This window comes from Brachycentrus maculatus, unplaced genomic scaffold, assembly GCF_059751285.1.
Source record: "Brachycentrus maculatus isolate JH-2025_06_01 unplaced genomic scaffold, ASM5975128v1 h1tg000104l, whole genome shotgun sequence".
NCBI lineage: Eukaryota > Metazoa > Arthropoda > Insecta > Trichoptera > Brachycentridae > Brachycentrus > Brachycentrus maculatus.
This window is the reverse complement of record NW_028280858.1, coordinates 2,631,649-2,650,000: the sequence shown is the minus strand read 5'-3', so window position 1 is coordinate 2,650,000 and position 18,352 is coordinate 2,631,649. Positions and strand designations below refer to the sequence as shown.

Below are 18,352 nucleotides of genomic sequence, written 5' to 3'. Positions count from 1 at the left end.
GAAACTAGTTGGTTGTTAATAAAAATGTGAGTGGATCAAAAAACAAAGTCTATTTATTTCTCGAAATAATATATCAATATGATCCAAAAAGTAAATGCTTTCAATATTCAAAACAAAATAAAATTCTTGTGAAAAAATTACAAAGTTGTTATTTTATTCCTTAAAATGCATTCAACCAAGAAATGTCAGTACAAAACTTAAATCTATTTGTCAAAATTGTTTCGCTTAGTTATGGCATTTTCAAACGAATGTTTTGATCGAGATTTAATCTTCACATTTGTTTGAAAATTGATATAACTAGGCGAAACAATTCTCACAAAATTAATTTTTAGGTTTTTTTTCACATTAAAATACAACAGACTCAAAATATCAGTATTTGATGTAACATTTAACAGCCTGAGTGCCAATTTTTTTTTTAAATATAATAATATGTCACGTGTCACATTTCATGGAAATTAAAATGCATCAAATGTTTGTGTAACTTTAAATTTTTCAATACCAAGTACTTATTAATGGCAAAATAAAAGAAATATTAAAGTATTAAACAATGCGATATATTTATAAATGCATAAATATCGTCATATCCTTCATTTCCATCGTTTGCGAAACTATTGATGATCGAAAATAAAATATGGCCATTTTGATGTTTTGAATTTTATCATACTATTTCTTTTTTTGTAAAATGTACAAGTAGTCACTTTTATTTTTTTAATGTCATGAAAATTTTTCCGTGCCATAGGCTCGCCATCCCTTTCCTGAAGCCTAAAGAATGGATAAAAATTCCCTACACATGTCAGTCCTAATGTAATAATATGTTTTATGAGCTTGCAAATAAAATGACAAAGAGCGAACGGGGTATCCGAAAGACATCATGCAAACTTTATGGTTTCATATTCAGTAATTGAGTTAATTTTATATGAAAAGTTTTTCTGTTGACCAGAAATTTAATCCAATTTATGTAATTCACGTTTTTCTATACGCCAGGGCGAAGTTGTCTGATTTAGTGACCATATAAATTTGTCCGCCTCCTTAGTGCGTTGTTAGTCCACGTAATATACTCAAAATAATTAAGTACTTTGAGCAATTCCGGGTAAGGTCAACTTTTAGCACAAATTAACGAAATGTGGGAATGGAATATAGAGGCCTTCATGGGCATTTGCGGAGCTACCTGTCATTTGCTGGCTTAAATGAGCACTATTATAATTTTGTAGCGTTCACCGTGGTCCGTCTCCATAGTGCAGTGGTCAAAAAGTGGTGATTCCCAGGGGGTTCAATATCGGTGATTTTTCACTCTATTTTTTTTCTTCATCAGCCCCGTAAATGCCCAGACTTCCATATTCTTCTTCATCTTTGATGAGATGTCAAAAAATAATATTTACCAAAAATTAAATTATTGTTTTCAGCGTCGACGCAAGAGAGAGGGCTTTCGCCATCGCCGAGCGTTGGTCGGACGAGAGCGTGTTTGCCAACAGGGCATACTTCATGCCCGAGAGGAAGCCCGCACAATTAGGGATAGACCGAGCGAGGGACTCGGACCAAGGAGTTTACAGGTGTAGAGTGGATTTCAAGATTGCTCAGACCAGAAACCACAAAGTCAACTTGACTGTAATCGGTGAGTAATTATTTATTTGATTAATTAATTCACCCAATGTTACTTGAAATGGGAACAAATTCGATTCCAGCACACGATTGGTTCGCCATTGATGACGTTAAATAGATGAATCATATATATGTTCACCGGTCCGGGAGTGTAGGCGTACATGGTCGTCCAAACAAAACTCTCCTCAAGTATTTTTAATTTTTTTATTTCTTTAGTTAGCTTATATTACAATAAATACAAAAATTTTTTTTTACTTAATTCATAATATGTATATATATATATATATATATATATATATATATATATATATATATATATATATATATATATATATATATATATATATATATATATATATATATATATATATATATATATATATATATATATATATATATATATATATATATATATATATATATTATTTTTTGACATTTCATCAAAGATGAAGAAGAATATGGAAATCTGGGCATTTACGGGGCTTACGACCGTCATAGGCTGGTTTGAGTGATCACTTTACACACGTGTAACATTCACCAATTCTACCCATTATTGACAACCACACTACTCAAATTCTTCGAAGTTCTATATATATGAACCAATTTAGAAACTTTGCTCTTGAATCACTAGAACTTCACTAGAGACATCTATTGGTGAGATGTAAAGAAGCTTTTTTATTAAGCAGAAACTCTTATATTAAATATATATATATATATATATATATATATATATATATATATATATATATATATATATATATATATATATATATACATATATATATATATATATATATATATATATATATATATATATATATATATATATATGTATACAAGTTCAATATATGTATCCAAACCCTTACCCGCACCCCAATGGTGCATAGGGCACTGCATATTATAAACGCAGTGTTATCTTGATTGTTAACAAATCAAGGAAAGGTGACCAGCCCTCTTCTCCACAGGTACCAGTCCAGGGTAATATTGAATAAATTTTTGAGTGAAAAAATCACCTTTGTTTATTTGACCCCCCCCTGGGAATCGAACCCTGGACCTCCAGAAAGGTAGCTTTCGAAACGATGAACTATTTTAGTTTCAATCGAAATTGAATCTTCACATTCTTTTGAAAATGCCACACAAAATTTATTTTTAAATTCTTTCAGACTCGTCATATATTCAGGCATCTCATCATACATTTTCAAACCCTTATACATCATACAATTTTGCGGTTGTTTTTTTTAAATGTTTTATTTTATCCTTGTTTCTAGCACTTTTTTCATGAACACTATTGTTTAAAACTATTTTATCCTTGAAACATTTGGGTAATTTATCGTTAAAAAATATATTTACAAAGATAAACAACATATTATATTTTAAACATTATATAAATTAAAAATATTATACGGGAGTATGGGCGTACATGAACGGCCGGACTTATAACTAAAGCCCAGTGATATTTATTTCTAAAATGGCACTTGTACTTCCATCTGTGGTTGTATTTAAATACTAAAACAACAATTCTGATTTTTTTATGTTTTAACCACGACATTTCACTTATTACGTTGATATAGTTTAATGACAGGAATTAATCAAAATACAAATTAAATAAATAATGCATACCACGATTGTATTTTTTTTAATGTGCTTATTTTTCTCAATTCAAATCAACAAGCAACTAAAACTTAAACATTCTTAAAAATTTTATGATATTATTTCAAGACATACGAAATTCCTTCCAAAATTAAATAACTAAAACATTTTCAAAATATTATGATATTATTAAAAGATTCACAAAATTCTTTCCAAAAGTACTTTCTTCATCATATTTTTTTTAATATGAAAAAGTATCAAATCTCATTAACCATTCGTGTAGTTTATATCATTTTCCTGAAACGTTTTTTCAGCTGAATAACTAATAAAGATGATTAAAACTCGTGGAAAAAACAACAAATTGAAAAGGTACGTTAAAAAACTACGAGTATTTTGTACTATCTGTTTTACATATTTTTTCCAGCTGAAACATGATTAAAATACGTGAAAAACAGTGAATCTAATGGCGTATTAACTTTATGTGTCTTGTATTATCTGCCATACACATTTTTCTGATTTTGTGATGACACATGATTAAAAAATATAAAAAATAGCAAAATTCAATGGATTATTAATCAAACGTGTAATTTGTATTATTTCTTTCCGCATTTTCTCCAGCTCAACATCCAAAACACATGTTCACACGTGATAGAACTCGTGAAAAATAGCAAATCTAATGTGTCATTAACCATATGTGTGTTTTATATTAACCGCCTAACACATTTTCTCTAGTTGAATACCTAAAAAGAGATTACTTTGTTAAACACATCAGCACAACTAAACCACAATTAGTAAAATGTCAAATTAGGGGATTTCTTTTTATCCGGAACATCAAAAACAGGAGCTTGTCAATTACATAAAATTTGAAACAATTGCTACCCCTTAGAATGAGGCGTCAATTACGTCAAAGCTTTTAGATGTAAAAAGCCAAAGGTTTACCTTCATCTTGGCGTAATAAACCAACATCAAACAACACGTCTTTGTTGTTCATTCGATGTTATTATTCGAAAGCTTTACAGGCATAACGACGAAATTCATTTTATTCCAAAAACACTACTTTTTATTTATTGACTTGGCATAGCATTTATGGAATTAGATGGTGATTTAAATGGTTTAACCCATCCGCATATCAGTTTTAAAAAAAAAATAAACTCTCTCTAAATATCTCATACAATTATTACTTTTACTATTTTTCTAATAAATATAGTACATAAGGCACGTATTTAATCGTGTGTCTAGATCAGAAATGTGATAAAGTAACATGAAAACTTGAAAAAATAGCTCAATAAAACATTACTCCTGGGATGTAAAGTTTTGATTTCTCACTGATTTTAGTTGATATTTCAATCAAAAAGATAATTCTATCCTTACGGAGACATCTTTGGTCACGTGTTGTCAATAAATTTGTATTGAATTATAAGAAATAATGCATTACAAAAAGCTTTCTTTACTGATTTGTAGATATCACACGAAAGTATCTTTATAATATGAACTACAACGAATGGGGGCGTGGCTTAAACGGCGGCTGAATTGCATATGAAAAAATATACCTACCACCAACGATTGGCGGCTGATTTGGAGGCCGATGGGTTAAATGGTTTTTATTTTAACGGTTTTAATTTTTTTTTTTAAAAACTTCATAAAAATAAGTAAAGCGCAATTTCCTCAATTCCGTTTAAAACTAACACTCGTTGTTTTTCCCATCAAGTCTTTATTTGGGACATTTAATGCTGGAATCGAGTTTTGTTTTGTTGGCACAAATAAGTGCTGTTTAATCAGAACAGAACATTCCCGCAGTGACGTAATTCGGGACATAAAGGCGGAATAACTCTTTTTGTGGGGCTAAATTGATACATTTGTAGCAAAACATATTATTATTTTATTTTCTAAGGCCAATAATACTATTTTCTCTCAATAATTTATTATACAACAGCGTGAGAGAAATAAAGATCCTTTTTATCTACTCTTATTTAATCTTGGAATTTGTAATAGAGAGTTAGGAATTATTTTTCAAGAATTGATTGCGGTGAGAAAATAATTCTGTTACTTGTAGATAGATTTACCGCCTTTGCCGAAAATAGTGTACTATTTTTGCCAGATATGCCTGATCCGTGCCTTCTTTATGACATTTATGACTAACGATATTTAAGTAAAACAAGATATAAAAAAATTCATTCATATTCAAACCCTTATTCGCACCACAATGGTGCATAGGGCACTGTATCATAGAAACGCAGTGTTATCTTGATCGTTAACACAAGAAAGATTTTATCAAATGAAATAAAATATAAAAAATCAGAAGACAATCGACCAGATTTTTTTTTAATTTATAAAAAGAAAAGGAAGGTTTTAAGGACCAAATTATCTATATTTTAATGGCAAAAAAAAACAAACAATTTCTACCGTCATCAAGGTGACGTCATTAGTGGTTTCGACCGCAGAATCTAAATCGCAAAACTTGCGACCCCTGTTGACGCATTTCGTATTTAAATCGGGGAACTGACCCATTGAAACGTGAAACTTTTGTGGACTAGTTTACGGCATTGCTACCAACTTTCCAAAACCACGTATATTCGTAACTAACTTACTAACAAACTATAACGCTACTTCCCCGCAGGGGTAGGCAGAGAGAATAGAACGCCAAACCTCTTTGGATTTGCAAACATTTTTCGCTTCTTCCACATTCATGCATGTCCTTATACATACCCATAGATTATTTCGACTCCTGACCTGAACGCATTAAATCATTCGACATACCCAGTATGCCAATTATTTCTCGGTATTCCTCTGATCCTTTTTCTAACTACATTCGCCTCATCAATTTGCTTGTTGAGATCCTTTATATTGATTAATCATCCGTAGGGTAAATAATCCAGTGTCTTCATAAATAAATTATGATAAATTGTAGAAAAAAGGTCATTTTAAATTTCCCATTATTTTGTATGGAATAAAGCTATCGGAAAAATATGGCTGAAATAAATTGTCTGAGACCAACCCATTCCAATGCGCTAGTGACTTAATGTCATTCCTCCTTTTTTATGTGATATTCCTCGTAAGCTCGTGTGATAGATAAATGCTTCGTGAGGAGCTCTAAACTTCAGTTACGGTCAGTCTGTATAATATAATATACTTTTTTCTGCTCCGATGTGTTTATCAGTACTTGAAAAGTTTACTCTCTAATCTAGTAAAGCACACATTTACTGGTAAACTACCATGTATAATATTAAAATATATATTTGTTAGACTTACTCTAAATTTATTTATTTAATTATTTTAATTACAATCATTAATTGATTCGGCAGTCACATTTTGGTAATGCATATTAATTTTTAATTTTAAGTTTCACTAAAAAAATACAACTATTTATTAAAATCTATTGTGACACGTGTTTCGATACATTCCGCATCATTTTCAAATATCGCTCACTCCTTTTAACAACGTCATATAAAAAAACTGATTTTTCAGGAGATCGTTTTTGAAGTTTTAAAATATAATAAAATGTATTAACAGTAAATATCAAGCCACTTTTTGAACTTTTTACTGTGCAACAGATTTATTTAGGTAAAACCTGAATATTTTTTCTTCGTTCGAAAAATATTTAGTATATTTAAAAAAATAATCAAACAATACCTTTTCTTCAAAATGCAAAAACAAGACTTTCTGCCCTGTAGCGGGTAAATATTATGTTAAAAATATGCCGCCTTTGCTAGGATATAGTACATTTTCTGGGCATTCCGAAAACATGCACAACTGAAAATTGACGTTTTTTGATATATGACGTTATTGAAAGGAGTGAGCGATATGTCAAACAGTTTCAAACGGGTCGAAAAAATATTTCTTACGGTTTTATAAACAAATATGGCTAGCAAATTGTGAGGACACATTATTATTAATTGTAAATATATAAAAGTTCAAACCTCTTTATTCCTCCGTGTTCAGATTTCAACAATTATATTCATCCCTTAAATTTTCCATACTTCAGCTTCTGAAGCATTTATTTTTATTTGCCCGGTTGTCTACTGTTTCGCGTAGTATGTTAATAAGTTCTAGTTAATATCATAACGATGGAATTTCATAAAAAATATCATTAAAAAATAATTAAACGAAGTACACTATTACTACATTTTATCTCTGAAAACTGTTAAGAAATAATCCGACAAAATAAGAATAACATTTACAATATTTTTACAAGATGCCATCTTCACATTCTCGTAAGAAAAAATAATATTTTTATCATTAATATCGCACAAAAGACTGTAGAAAAATAGAATAAAAGTATTGGAATTACGATATGGCTATTTATCATCGTTATTACTATCAGCGAAGATGACACAATACCCGTAAATCTACTAACATGGTAGTAAGGGGTTCTAGTTGCTACGTATTATACCATTTCATACAAAAAATAATACATCGGTTTCGGAAATAAGCTTGATGGATTATTATTTCATTAAAAAATATATCTTACTTTACTATAATTTCTGATTTTTAATTAGGTTAATTTTTATATATTGTTTCGGCATTAACTTTGTGGTAAGACATATTACAATGATTAAAGAAAACACTTGTTTTATACCACTTGAGTTTTATTTAAGACTACATGTTCCAGAAGTTAAATTTCCATCATTCAGGTCTGTATAATAACTAAAATATAAAATATTAAATTGTTCTATAAATAAGGAGAGGGGAAAGTTAGGGGAAGGGGGTTAGTAGGGGCGGAAATTTAATGATTAGAATTAAAGAACATCTTAACGGTCTTGTTAGTAATTATTTTTCGGAATTTGCAAATCACATAATAGATACAAATCACTCATTCCACTCTCATAAATTAAATTTATTACACCTTGTTCCACATAAAGGCCAAATTATGAATTATTTAGAAAATTTAAAAATTCCAAAAAAACCTAAATTCTAATAATAATTTATTAAATAATATATTGTTTCCAAATTCTTCACCTTTACTTTCCATTTTTCCTTTGTTTTCAAACTCCGCCCCTTGACTAACCCCCTTCCCCTAACTTTCCCCTCTCCTTATTTATAGAACAATTATATATTTTACATTTAAGTTATTATACAGACCTGAATGATGGAAGTTTAACTTCTGAAACATGTAGTCTTTAATAAAACTCAATTGGTATGAACAAGTGTTTTCTTTAATCATTAGGTTAATTTTCAATTACATACTTAAGCCAAGGTTAATCCAGAATGTGTCAACAAAATATTCAACACTCAATATATTTATCAACTAAAAAAACTAAACAAACTTATTATCACGCCGCTTTACCGCAGGGGTAGGCACCAATTTGTCTTTGCAAATAATCTTCGCCTCTTCTTCATTCATGCATCTTCTTAGCCTGCCAATTATTCCAACTCCCGACCTGACCAACTCCCAATTCCCTTTTAATCCCAAGGGTATACAAATTAATATTAGGGGTTTTTATACCATATTTTGTTTAATATTACCTAGGACTAGTACCTGGAGCGTAAGACTTACCTCCATATACTTAACAATAAATTTTTCAGTGCCTTAAGCACCATCGGCTGAAGACGAGGGTAAGAAAATTAATTAAATTTTTACACTTGAAATGCGTAAAAGAGATTCAAGTACATTTAGAATTGAAATCCCTACAACGAAGGATGTAAAAAATATTAAAACTTTGTAAAATTTTATGTCAAATTTTAAATAAGTACACTTTATATAATGAAACACGGTTTCAGCACCTTTTATAATTCTCCCTGTTCATTTATTGAAAAAAACCCTCATTCAATCTATCAAATTGGTTTTTTTACTTGATAGATAGTGTTAATTTTTTCCAATAAATATGTATTTGGAGAAGAATTTTTTCATGTCTTTTGACGAGGTAGTTCATAAACCATAATTTTGTTGGGTTATCTTGCATTTGACATCATTTATGAACAATTCATATTTACTAGGGCAAAAAAAAAATCTTCAAATGATTATAAAGTCATATTATTAATTGATTTGGTACTAACTTTGTGGAATGACATGTTGATTATTTTTAAAAATAATAAACACTCGAATATACCACTTCAATGAGTTATATTTATACATACGACTAGTTTCGAAAACTTAAAGATGTTTTCATCCTCTGGTAAAAATTAAAACTAATTTATTAATTTTTACCAGAAGATGAAAACATCTATAGTTTTCGAAACTAGTCGTATATATATAAATAAAACTCATTAAAGTGGTATATTCAAGTGTTTAATATTTAAATAATAATTATGATGTCATACAAAAAACCCGGAAAGATCTGAGTGAGCTTATAAAAAAAATTACGGTATCCTCTCTTAAAGTCTCTTTAAGATTTTAGAAAAAGCTCGTGTCTAATTATTTGGTTGCTGTACCGAAGTTACGAGGTACAAGCCGTTACAGCTATTAGTAAAATGTATTGAAAACGTTTCTCGCTTGTAGTCAATAGCCCATTTAGGAAGAACCCACATATTATTTATATATCCTTATCTGACGGCAAGTTGCGGGAAATCTTGATGAATGGCGGTGATCAATTCAATTGCGGTCCCCAATAAAAATGGAAATTGACAATTTGCCCCTGTTCCGGTAGCGAAGTGCTTTGTTTATTTTTTGCCAGACTTTTCCATCCCGCTTTGAGATGAAAACGATCAGTAAATATTTGCCGAAAAAATGTAAATGTTAATTACGTTTCAACGATGTTCGCCAGTCTCCGTTGTACGTGGAATCCGAAATAGCGGGCTCGGGTGAAAAATATGAAAAGGTGGCGCGTTGCAAAGATTGGTCGTTATTTCTTTTTTCTTGGAAGTACGAGGGCCTTATAAACAAAATTCTCCACTGTGTGTGAATGTGAATGAAGTTTTTATAAACCAGAAATTTTTTGTACCTCAAAATTCAAAATAAACTTTGGTAGAAAATTCCCGTTGAACATATCATTAGAATTAACGTCTTACCATAAATCCTATATTTTTTAGCTATCGTAATAAGCGCGAAAATATCAGTTTGGTCTGAAAATAGTCTAAGAGTATAATTTCATGGTAAAAATATTATAAAGTGATTTAAGTTTTGTACTGACGTTTCTTGGTGGAACTGAATTTTATAAAATAAAACAACTTTTTTTCGTCTTCTTTCAACTTTTATTTTATTTGAACAGTGACTGAGTTTCGTTGTACCAACATCATCAGGCTTGTGGGAGCCTAGAAATTTTATTATGTTATTAACACAACAAGGCAATGGTTAAAAAACACGATTTTATAACATTTTTCTGGAAAAATTAATTTAAGTAGTGTATTAAAATATTAATTCCCTATAAGTTATGCTTAAGGTTTAAAATAGGATTTTAAATCGATTTCCACATGGAAATCGAATTCCATTTCTTGAAAACATTTTAAAACATTTTGTAAAAACATACAATTATTCCTATTCACAAAACTCACACAGTTTTTTCGTTACTGTTATAAATAAATAAAATATCCTAAGTATTACTTCAACGGACAAACTAATAGCTTTTGACGATAACAAGACAAAAAAATCTAGGAATTAAAAATAAACATTTGACTTTTATAAAGTTTATAAAATATGCCAAAATTCTAAAAAAACATTTAAATTAACTCATAAAAAATAATGGTATTCAGAACGCAGCAGATCCTCATATTAGAAGTCCTAAAAAGGAGAAGATGTACATTTTTGAGACATGTTCTAAGAATTCCATCTGACAACATTAATCCTTCATGTATTCAAGCCAAGAGAAAGACCGCTGACGATCATTCAGGAAGCTAAAAAAAAGTGAAACAGGATAGCTTGGACACCAGGGGTGACTTGTGGAGGCTTTATGCTCCAAATATGAAGTGGACATGGGAAAAGAAAGAAAAAAATATATATTTATTTTATTTATGTGGCAAACACAAATTTTACAAAAAAACACAAGTCAGTCGTTCAGCGTCGTTCCAAACCAATGATTTATGGTGTATCTCAAAAATAATATCATTTTAATTATTTATACGTGCGCCACCTGATGCTGTTAAAACGCAATTTAATAAACTCACGTCATTGTGAGAAGTCTCTCAAGATTTATGAGAAATATAACCATATTAATTTTGTCAGGGGGAAATATTCCCAGGCCCGAATAACGCACCACCCTCCACACATGGACGAGCGCCATCCCTTCATCAATCAAACTGAAACTTATTAATTAATCAACCCGGAATTAAAAACTCTACAACATGATATACGTTTTTCGTATGTCCAGTAATTAATATTCGGAAAGTCGCCTGTAATTTGCCCTGGGACACTGTGAAAAATGTTGGTTTATGTGATGGAATGGCCTACAGCAGTTATACGAATTACTGATGGTAATTTTGGATATCTACGTATGGAAAATAAACGTTTTATCTTCATACTGTTGTTAACTTTGACTTGCCATACTATATACGACAATTGCCATAGAATTAGTAAAACAAATTGACATCTCATCAAAGATGAAGAAGTGATTTTGTTTGGTTAATTCTCATCTTCACTTAGATGAAGGAAGTATGGAGTAATCATCATGTATTATAAATATCAATATTCTCTTTTTGTGTGCCATATCAGGTCCTCCCTATGTCGCCTGTTACCTCAGAGTGTGTGTCTCTTAATTAATATCAATACATAAAAAATCATTTTCCTATCAAGTACGAATTTACGAGATATTTGTCCAATATTAGATATTATAATACCATATTATTTTTTGACATCTCATCAAAGATGAAGAAGAATATGGAAGTCTGACCATTTACGGGGCTGACGACCGTCATAGCCTGGTTGAAGTGATTATTTTACACACGTGTAACATTCACCAATTCTACCCATTATGGACCAATTATATATGAACCAATTTCGAATCGTTGTTCTTGAATCACTAGAACATCACTAGGGACATCTATTGGTGAGATGTAAAGAAGCTTTATTATTGAGCAAAAACTCTTTTATTAGTATGTGAGATCCGAATCCTGGAATATAATCACATACATGAGAAACGCCAACAAATATCATTTTCATTTTTATTATGTTAGCTTATAATTTGACCAGTTCATTTATTTACAACATTTTGGGTGTGTCCAAATACTTGTTCACAAATCTGGATTATCTCCAATTATAGGAGTTATTTTCATATATTTTTTTGTCAAATAAAAATCATATGAGAACAACTCCTACAATTGGAGATAATCCAGATTTGTGAACAAGTATTTGGACACACTCAAAATGTTGTAAATAATTATTTTGTTCAAATGACGGAAAGAGTTCCATCTGAGCAGATATGACAATACTCTTGATTTGCAAAGTACATGCAATACTATGTAAATTAATTGCGCTAATGGCATATTATTATGTCCGCAAACTACTAGAATTACCTGGTCAATGTCGTTAGGCTTGGGTGACCAACAGTTCAATATTGATAGAGACAGTCCCACATATCAATTATTTATTTATCAAACATTTGCTACACTTTTTTTTTTGTAACATGTAGCCATAGGAATAAATTATTTTAGTAAATTTATGTATTATGAACAACATTTTGAGTGTGCCCAAATACTTGTTCACATATTATTTCGAGAAATAAAAATACTTTGTGTTCTGATCCACTCACATTTTTATTAAACCAACTAGTTTCGGCAACAACCTGTTGCCCTCTTCAGGGTTACATTTATTACTAGTAATAAATGTTACCCTGAAGAGGGCAACAGGTTGTTGCCGAAACTAGTTGGTGAAATAAAAATGTGAGTGGATCAGAACACAAAGTATTTTTATTTCTCGAAATAATATATCAAGATGATCCACAAAGTTAATGCTTTCAATATTCAAAACTTGTTCACATATCTGGATTATCTCCACTTAATGTATCTCCACATGATTACATTTTTGACATCATAACTGGTTTTATTATAAACTATATACCAATAATAATAAAAAAAGCTACCTAGTTTTTTTTCCACATTAATTATATTTGACCAGCGACTAGGTTTCGTCGTTACCGACATAATCAGACAAAATTATATGTTATATCACAACAAGGTAGATGATTAAAATAAATATGGGTGTATAAAACATTTTGTCTAGCCTCACACTAGTCTGATGATGTCAATTTTTAGTTATGCATATTTTCGGAATACCCAGATATCCCAGCAAAAGAGGCATATTTTAAACTTAATATATACCCACTACAGGGCAGAAAGTGTTGTTTTTGCATTTTGAAGAAAAGGTATTGTTAAATTTTTTTTAAAATATATTAAATATTTTTCAAATTGAGAAAAAACCTTCAGGTTTTACCTAAAAAGATCTGTTGCACAGTGAAAAGTTTAATAAGTGGCTTGATATTTATTTAATACATTGTATTATATTTATAAACTTTAAAAACGTTTATTTATGACGTTCTTGAAAGGAGTGAGCGATATGCAAATAAAAGAGTGTCCGCTTAATAAAAACATTCCTTAATCCAACATAGATGGGTGTTGTGAATTCTTATGTACTGTGTTGTGAGATTGACCAATAAACATATATATCTAAGATTTCCAAAAATTTTACATTACGTACGTACATGTGGCGTTTTTTTAAACTATTTATCTACTATATCCTTCTTCTTCTTCTTCTTATTATTATTATAGGCCTTGCGGCCTGTTTTTAAGAGGGATTAGCCTCCTGCGACGTCGATTCCCAGCTATCGGCTCATCTCTTTGGTGGTCTGCCCGCGAGTCGTCTACCATGGGGTTGGCCGTACAGTGCGATGTGGGGGAGTCTGGATGGTTCCATTCTCCTCACATGCGCATACCATTGTCTTCTTCGTTGCCTTCCCCACCTAACGACATCTTCGATCTTGGCATTTCTGATTCCTGTACTATATCCTGTATAAACAATTTATACTCAGACATTTTTGTCGATATTCTGATATTCTGACAAATGGAATAAAAAAACAATTTTACAGTGTCACATGTGACTCGACTTTTTTCTTCATTATGTTATTTCACTAGCGGAAGGATGTGACTATTCTAGAGACTTAAAAACGAGCGACACATTGTGTCTAAGAGTAATAGACAATAGAATTTTTACGACTGTTTTTCGAGATTTATTATCAAACCTGATTGTTATCATGTGCTAGAAAGACTGTATAAACTAAACAATAAATTTTCTTTCTAACGCGAGTATTCCAGTAAGAAGGTAATAAACATATATTTCACAATTTAAAAAAAATATGTTTTTATCACTTTTTTGTATAATTTTTTATTTCCAAATTGTTTTCGTCTCTATAGAGTTAATTTTGCTTCTATATATAAAATTTTGGAATTGAATCTTTTTGATAAAAACTGATTAAATATTCAAAATATATTACTCGAGATGTCTAAACAGAGTCAAGGCAACGTTTGAACGTAGAAGTCTGGGATTTGACCTATCATTGGTTGGCTTGAGTGATCACTATATGTACATAATTTTTTTTCATTCAAACCCCTATCCGCACCCAAATGGTGCAAAGGGCACTGCACCATACAAACGCAGTGTTATCTTGATCGGTAACACACGAAGGAAAGGTGATCAGCCCTCCGCTTCAGGTACCAGTCCAGGGTAATATGGAATAAATATTAGAGTGAAAAAATCACTTATATTTATTTGACCCCCCTGGGAACGAACCCGGGACCTCCAGAACGGTAGCCGAGCGTGCTGACCATTACACTACGGAGGCGGACAAAATATTTACATATACACTTCTTAAACTTTTAGTATACCGTTCATTTTTGAATATCTTCTCGTAAATATACATATAAAATTTTTGAAAACGCTTTGAAAAAAATATTCAAGATCAATCTTTGTTTTGACCATTTATTTCATTAACAATATTTTGAATGTGTACAAGTCTTTGCTAACTATCAAATCACATGTGAAAAAAGCTAAATTGAAGAATAAACACAACTTTTAAGTTTTGTTGTGACATTTCTGCATTTTGTAGAATAAAATAACAAATATGTAGTTTTTTTCACATAAATTTTATTAAACGAGCAACAGGGTTTCGTCGTAATCGGTTGTTGGTCAGACTAAATTTATGTGCATAAAACTACATAGTTGTTATTTTATTAAATAAACACAACTTTTGAAATTTGAGCAACATATTAGTCAATCAGAAATGTTAATGTTACACATGTGAAAAATGATCACTTAAAGCAGTCTATGACAGGTAAGTAGGTACTAAAATATCAACATTCTTTTTTTTAAAGAAAAATATTTGTGTTTTTATTATTTTCACAAATATTTCAATATCATACTATTTCTGTGAGCCTAAGCGGCTCATGATTAGAAATAGGTATCAAATTGCGGTAGAGGGGTTCGAACCGAGAAACTCTGACTTAAGAGTCCACGACACTAACCAGGGGACCACAATCCGACTCATTCTTCTTTATCTATATTGAGATATCAGTTATTATACAGACCTGAATGATGGAAGTTTAACTTCTGAAACATGTAGTCTATAATAAAACTCAAGTGGTAAAAAACGAAGTGTTTTCTTTAATCATTGTGATATCAATATATAAACAACTTCTAAGTGGGCAAACCCAGGCTCGTGAATAATGATTTTAACTTACTCAATGTATTGTGATCTTTCTACGACGTAAGCAAAAAAAAAGTTTTTTATCAGTTTTTTTTCAGCGGTAGCTTATCAGTAGAGAAATCGAAATAAATGCGTAGCCCTCATCATTTGCTAATGATATATAGAAACCTAAAAATGCTAAATCGACTTCCTTCCAAATAAGAGGACGAATAAACAATGTAACTCCTTTATCCTTAGCAATTTCCAGTCCTCGATTCATCTTCTCGGACCCTTCTCTGCGCGGGCGCACATGTTAGATAAATAGATGACATCTGTTATTTAGTTCCCGAACTACCCAGAACCTTCCTCTAGTTGCAAGTTATAGATAGCCTCTATAAACTAAACGCACAAGTCCACCAGATATGTTTACAATCTAAAGGAAATTAACTTCCCCGGGCAAATGATGTAATATTTCACAATATTTTGAGTGTGCCCAAATCATTGTTCACAAATTTTGGGAAGGGGTTTTTATTTTAAAATATTTTTGTATATTAATATTTCAACAGTAAAAAATCACATTTCGAGTATGTCCAAATGTCCAGACTTCTATATTCTTTCATTAATTAATTTGGCAGTCACTTTGTAGTAGAATCTATGCATTTTTCATTAATGTTTTACTTAGTAAATACCATTATTTCCTTAAATCTACTGTGACACGTGTTACGATCATTTTCAAACACCGTATTTAAAGTAAAACATTAAATAAGAAAAAAAAAATTCATCTCACCAATAGATATCTCTAGTGAAGTTCTAGTGATTCAAGAACAATATTTCATAATTGGTTCTTATAAATAGAACTTCTAAGAATTTGGGTAGTGTAGTTGTCAATAACGGGTAGAATTGGTAAATGTTACACGTGTATAAAGTGATCACTTAAACCAGCCTATGACGGTTGTCAGCCCCGTAAATGCCCAGACTTCCATATTCTTCTTCATCTTTGATGAGATGTCAAAAAAAAAATGAAAAATACTCCTATAATTGGAGATAATCCAGATTTTATGAACAAATATTTGGACACACTCAAAATGTTGTAAACGTTTAAATCAATCAAATAATTTTTACAGTAGACGCTGAAAGGAATGAGAATAAATAAAGGCAGGAGAATCGTTTAAGAAATTCAAGAGGAAGATATAGGAACAATGAAAGAGTAATTGTAGATTGAACAATTTATTATTAACGTTTGAATAATATCTTTAGGTGAATTTTTTGTGTAAAAAAGGACAACCCTTGCGCAAAATTTGAAAATTTAACGCCCTTGGTGTATTTAATATTTATGAATATAACTACATAATGTTATTATCTCCACTAGTGTACCCTAATGCTATAACACCGTTACCGGTTTATATTTTGAAGTTAAAATTACGCGGAATTTAACTTCGTTGAACCCACGCAAAAGCCTTTAGGTAAGGACACTTTAGGGGCAGATCGGAGGTAAAATGAATGATTGGGGTAGAGGTGAGGTCCATTCCAAATATTTTACTGTGAAAAGGTCAAATGGACCCTATATGTCACCTTAGATCCATATATTTTATTCTTGTAGCGTTAACCTGTACAAGTTTGTACTGCGAACGAATAATAAAAAATCATGTAATATAATAAATAGTAAAAATATAGCTTAGCACTCCCATTTGATTTCCGTTCAGGTATAACTCACTAGTGTTAATATAGTACTATTAAGAGTTTACTAGGCAAAATAAGTAATTCAATTTAAATGCAATTGAATCGATTAAATTTCAAAAAAAATCTGCCTTCCTTTCTCAACTAATTTTTGGTCCCAATGATTACACATGAAATAATGAATATTTCAAAGAATTCTTTAATTTTAGAATCAGATAAAAAAAAACACCTCAATATTTCATATATCCTTAAATTTCATACGTTTATTCAAAGCAAAATACAATTCATTACAAATATATTATTTAAGAATAATTTTTAAAAATACATATTAAAAAAACTTAATATTTTATCAATACTTTGGCACCCCTTACAATTACTGTAATGCACTATTTTCCATTCTGATGTGATAGTTCCCCATTTTTTTTATTATCCACAGTTATGTTTTTCACACTGCTTTTCTTCACTTTTATCATATTTATCCCATCAAATAGGTTCATTCATATGTATTTTTGGTAAGAGAAATATTTCTGTTCCTATTATGCAGTTCCTAATATTCCAAATTAACAATATTTTCATAGTTGCTATTATAAAAAAATAGAACTAAATAATACTTTATTTATTTTTTCGGCATTTCCTTTGTGAGAGGACATGTTGAAATTATTAAATAAAATACTGATTTTTATACCACTTGAGTTTATTTATGACAACTAGTTTCGGAAGCTAAGCTTCCATCTTCATTTAGACCTGAAGATAGAAGCTTAGCTTCCGAAACTATTTGTCATAAATAAACTCAAGTGGTATAGAAATCAATAATTATGATGGAACGTACTTGAATTTTGAAGCCATTTTAAAATTCAAGTAATCATAATTGAACTAATCACAATTCAACTAATCATAATTACCATAATTGATGATCACATATGTGCCATCTTACTTTTTCTTTT

General features: G+C 30.4%; 1 protein-coding gene across 1 annotated transcript in view; it reads left to right on the top strand.

The window, feature by feature from the left end:
* side-VII (sidestep VII transmembrane protein) overlaps window positions 1-18,352 on the top strand; it is a 238,925-nt gene that overhangs the window by 4,940 nt on the left and 215,633 nt on the right. Inside the window, exon 2 of the mRNA XM_088258892.1 lies at window positions 1,404-1,612. Coding sequence (XP_088115018.1) covers window positions 1,404-1,612 — 209 coding nt within the window. The remainder of the gene's footprint in view (window positions 1-1,403; window positions 1,613-18,352) is intronic.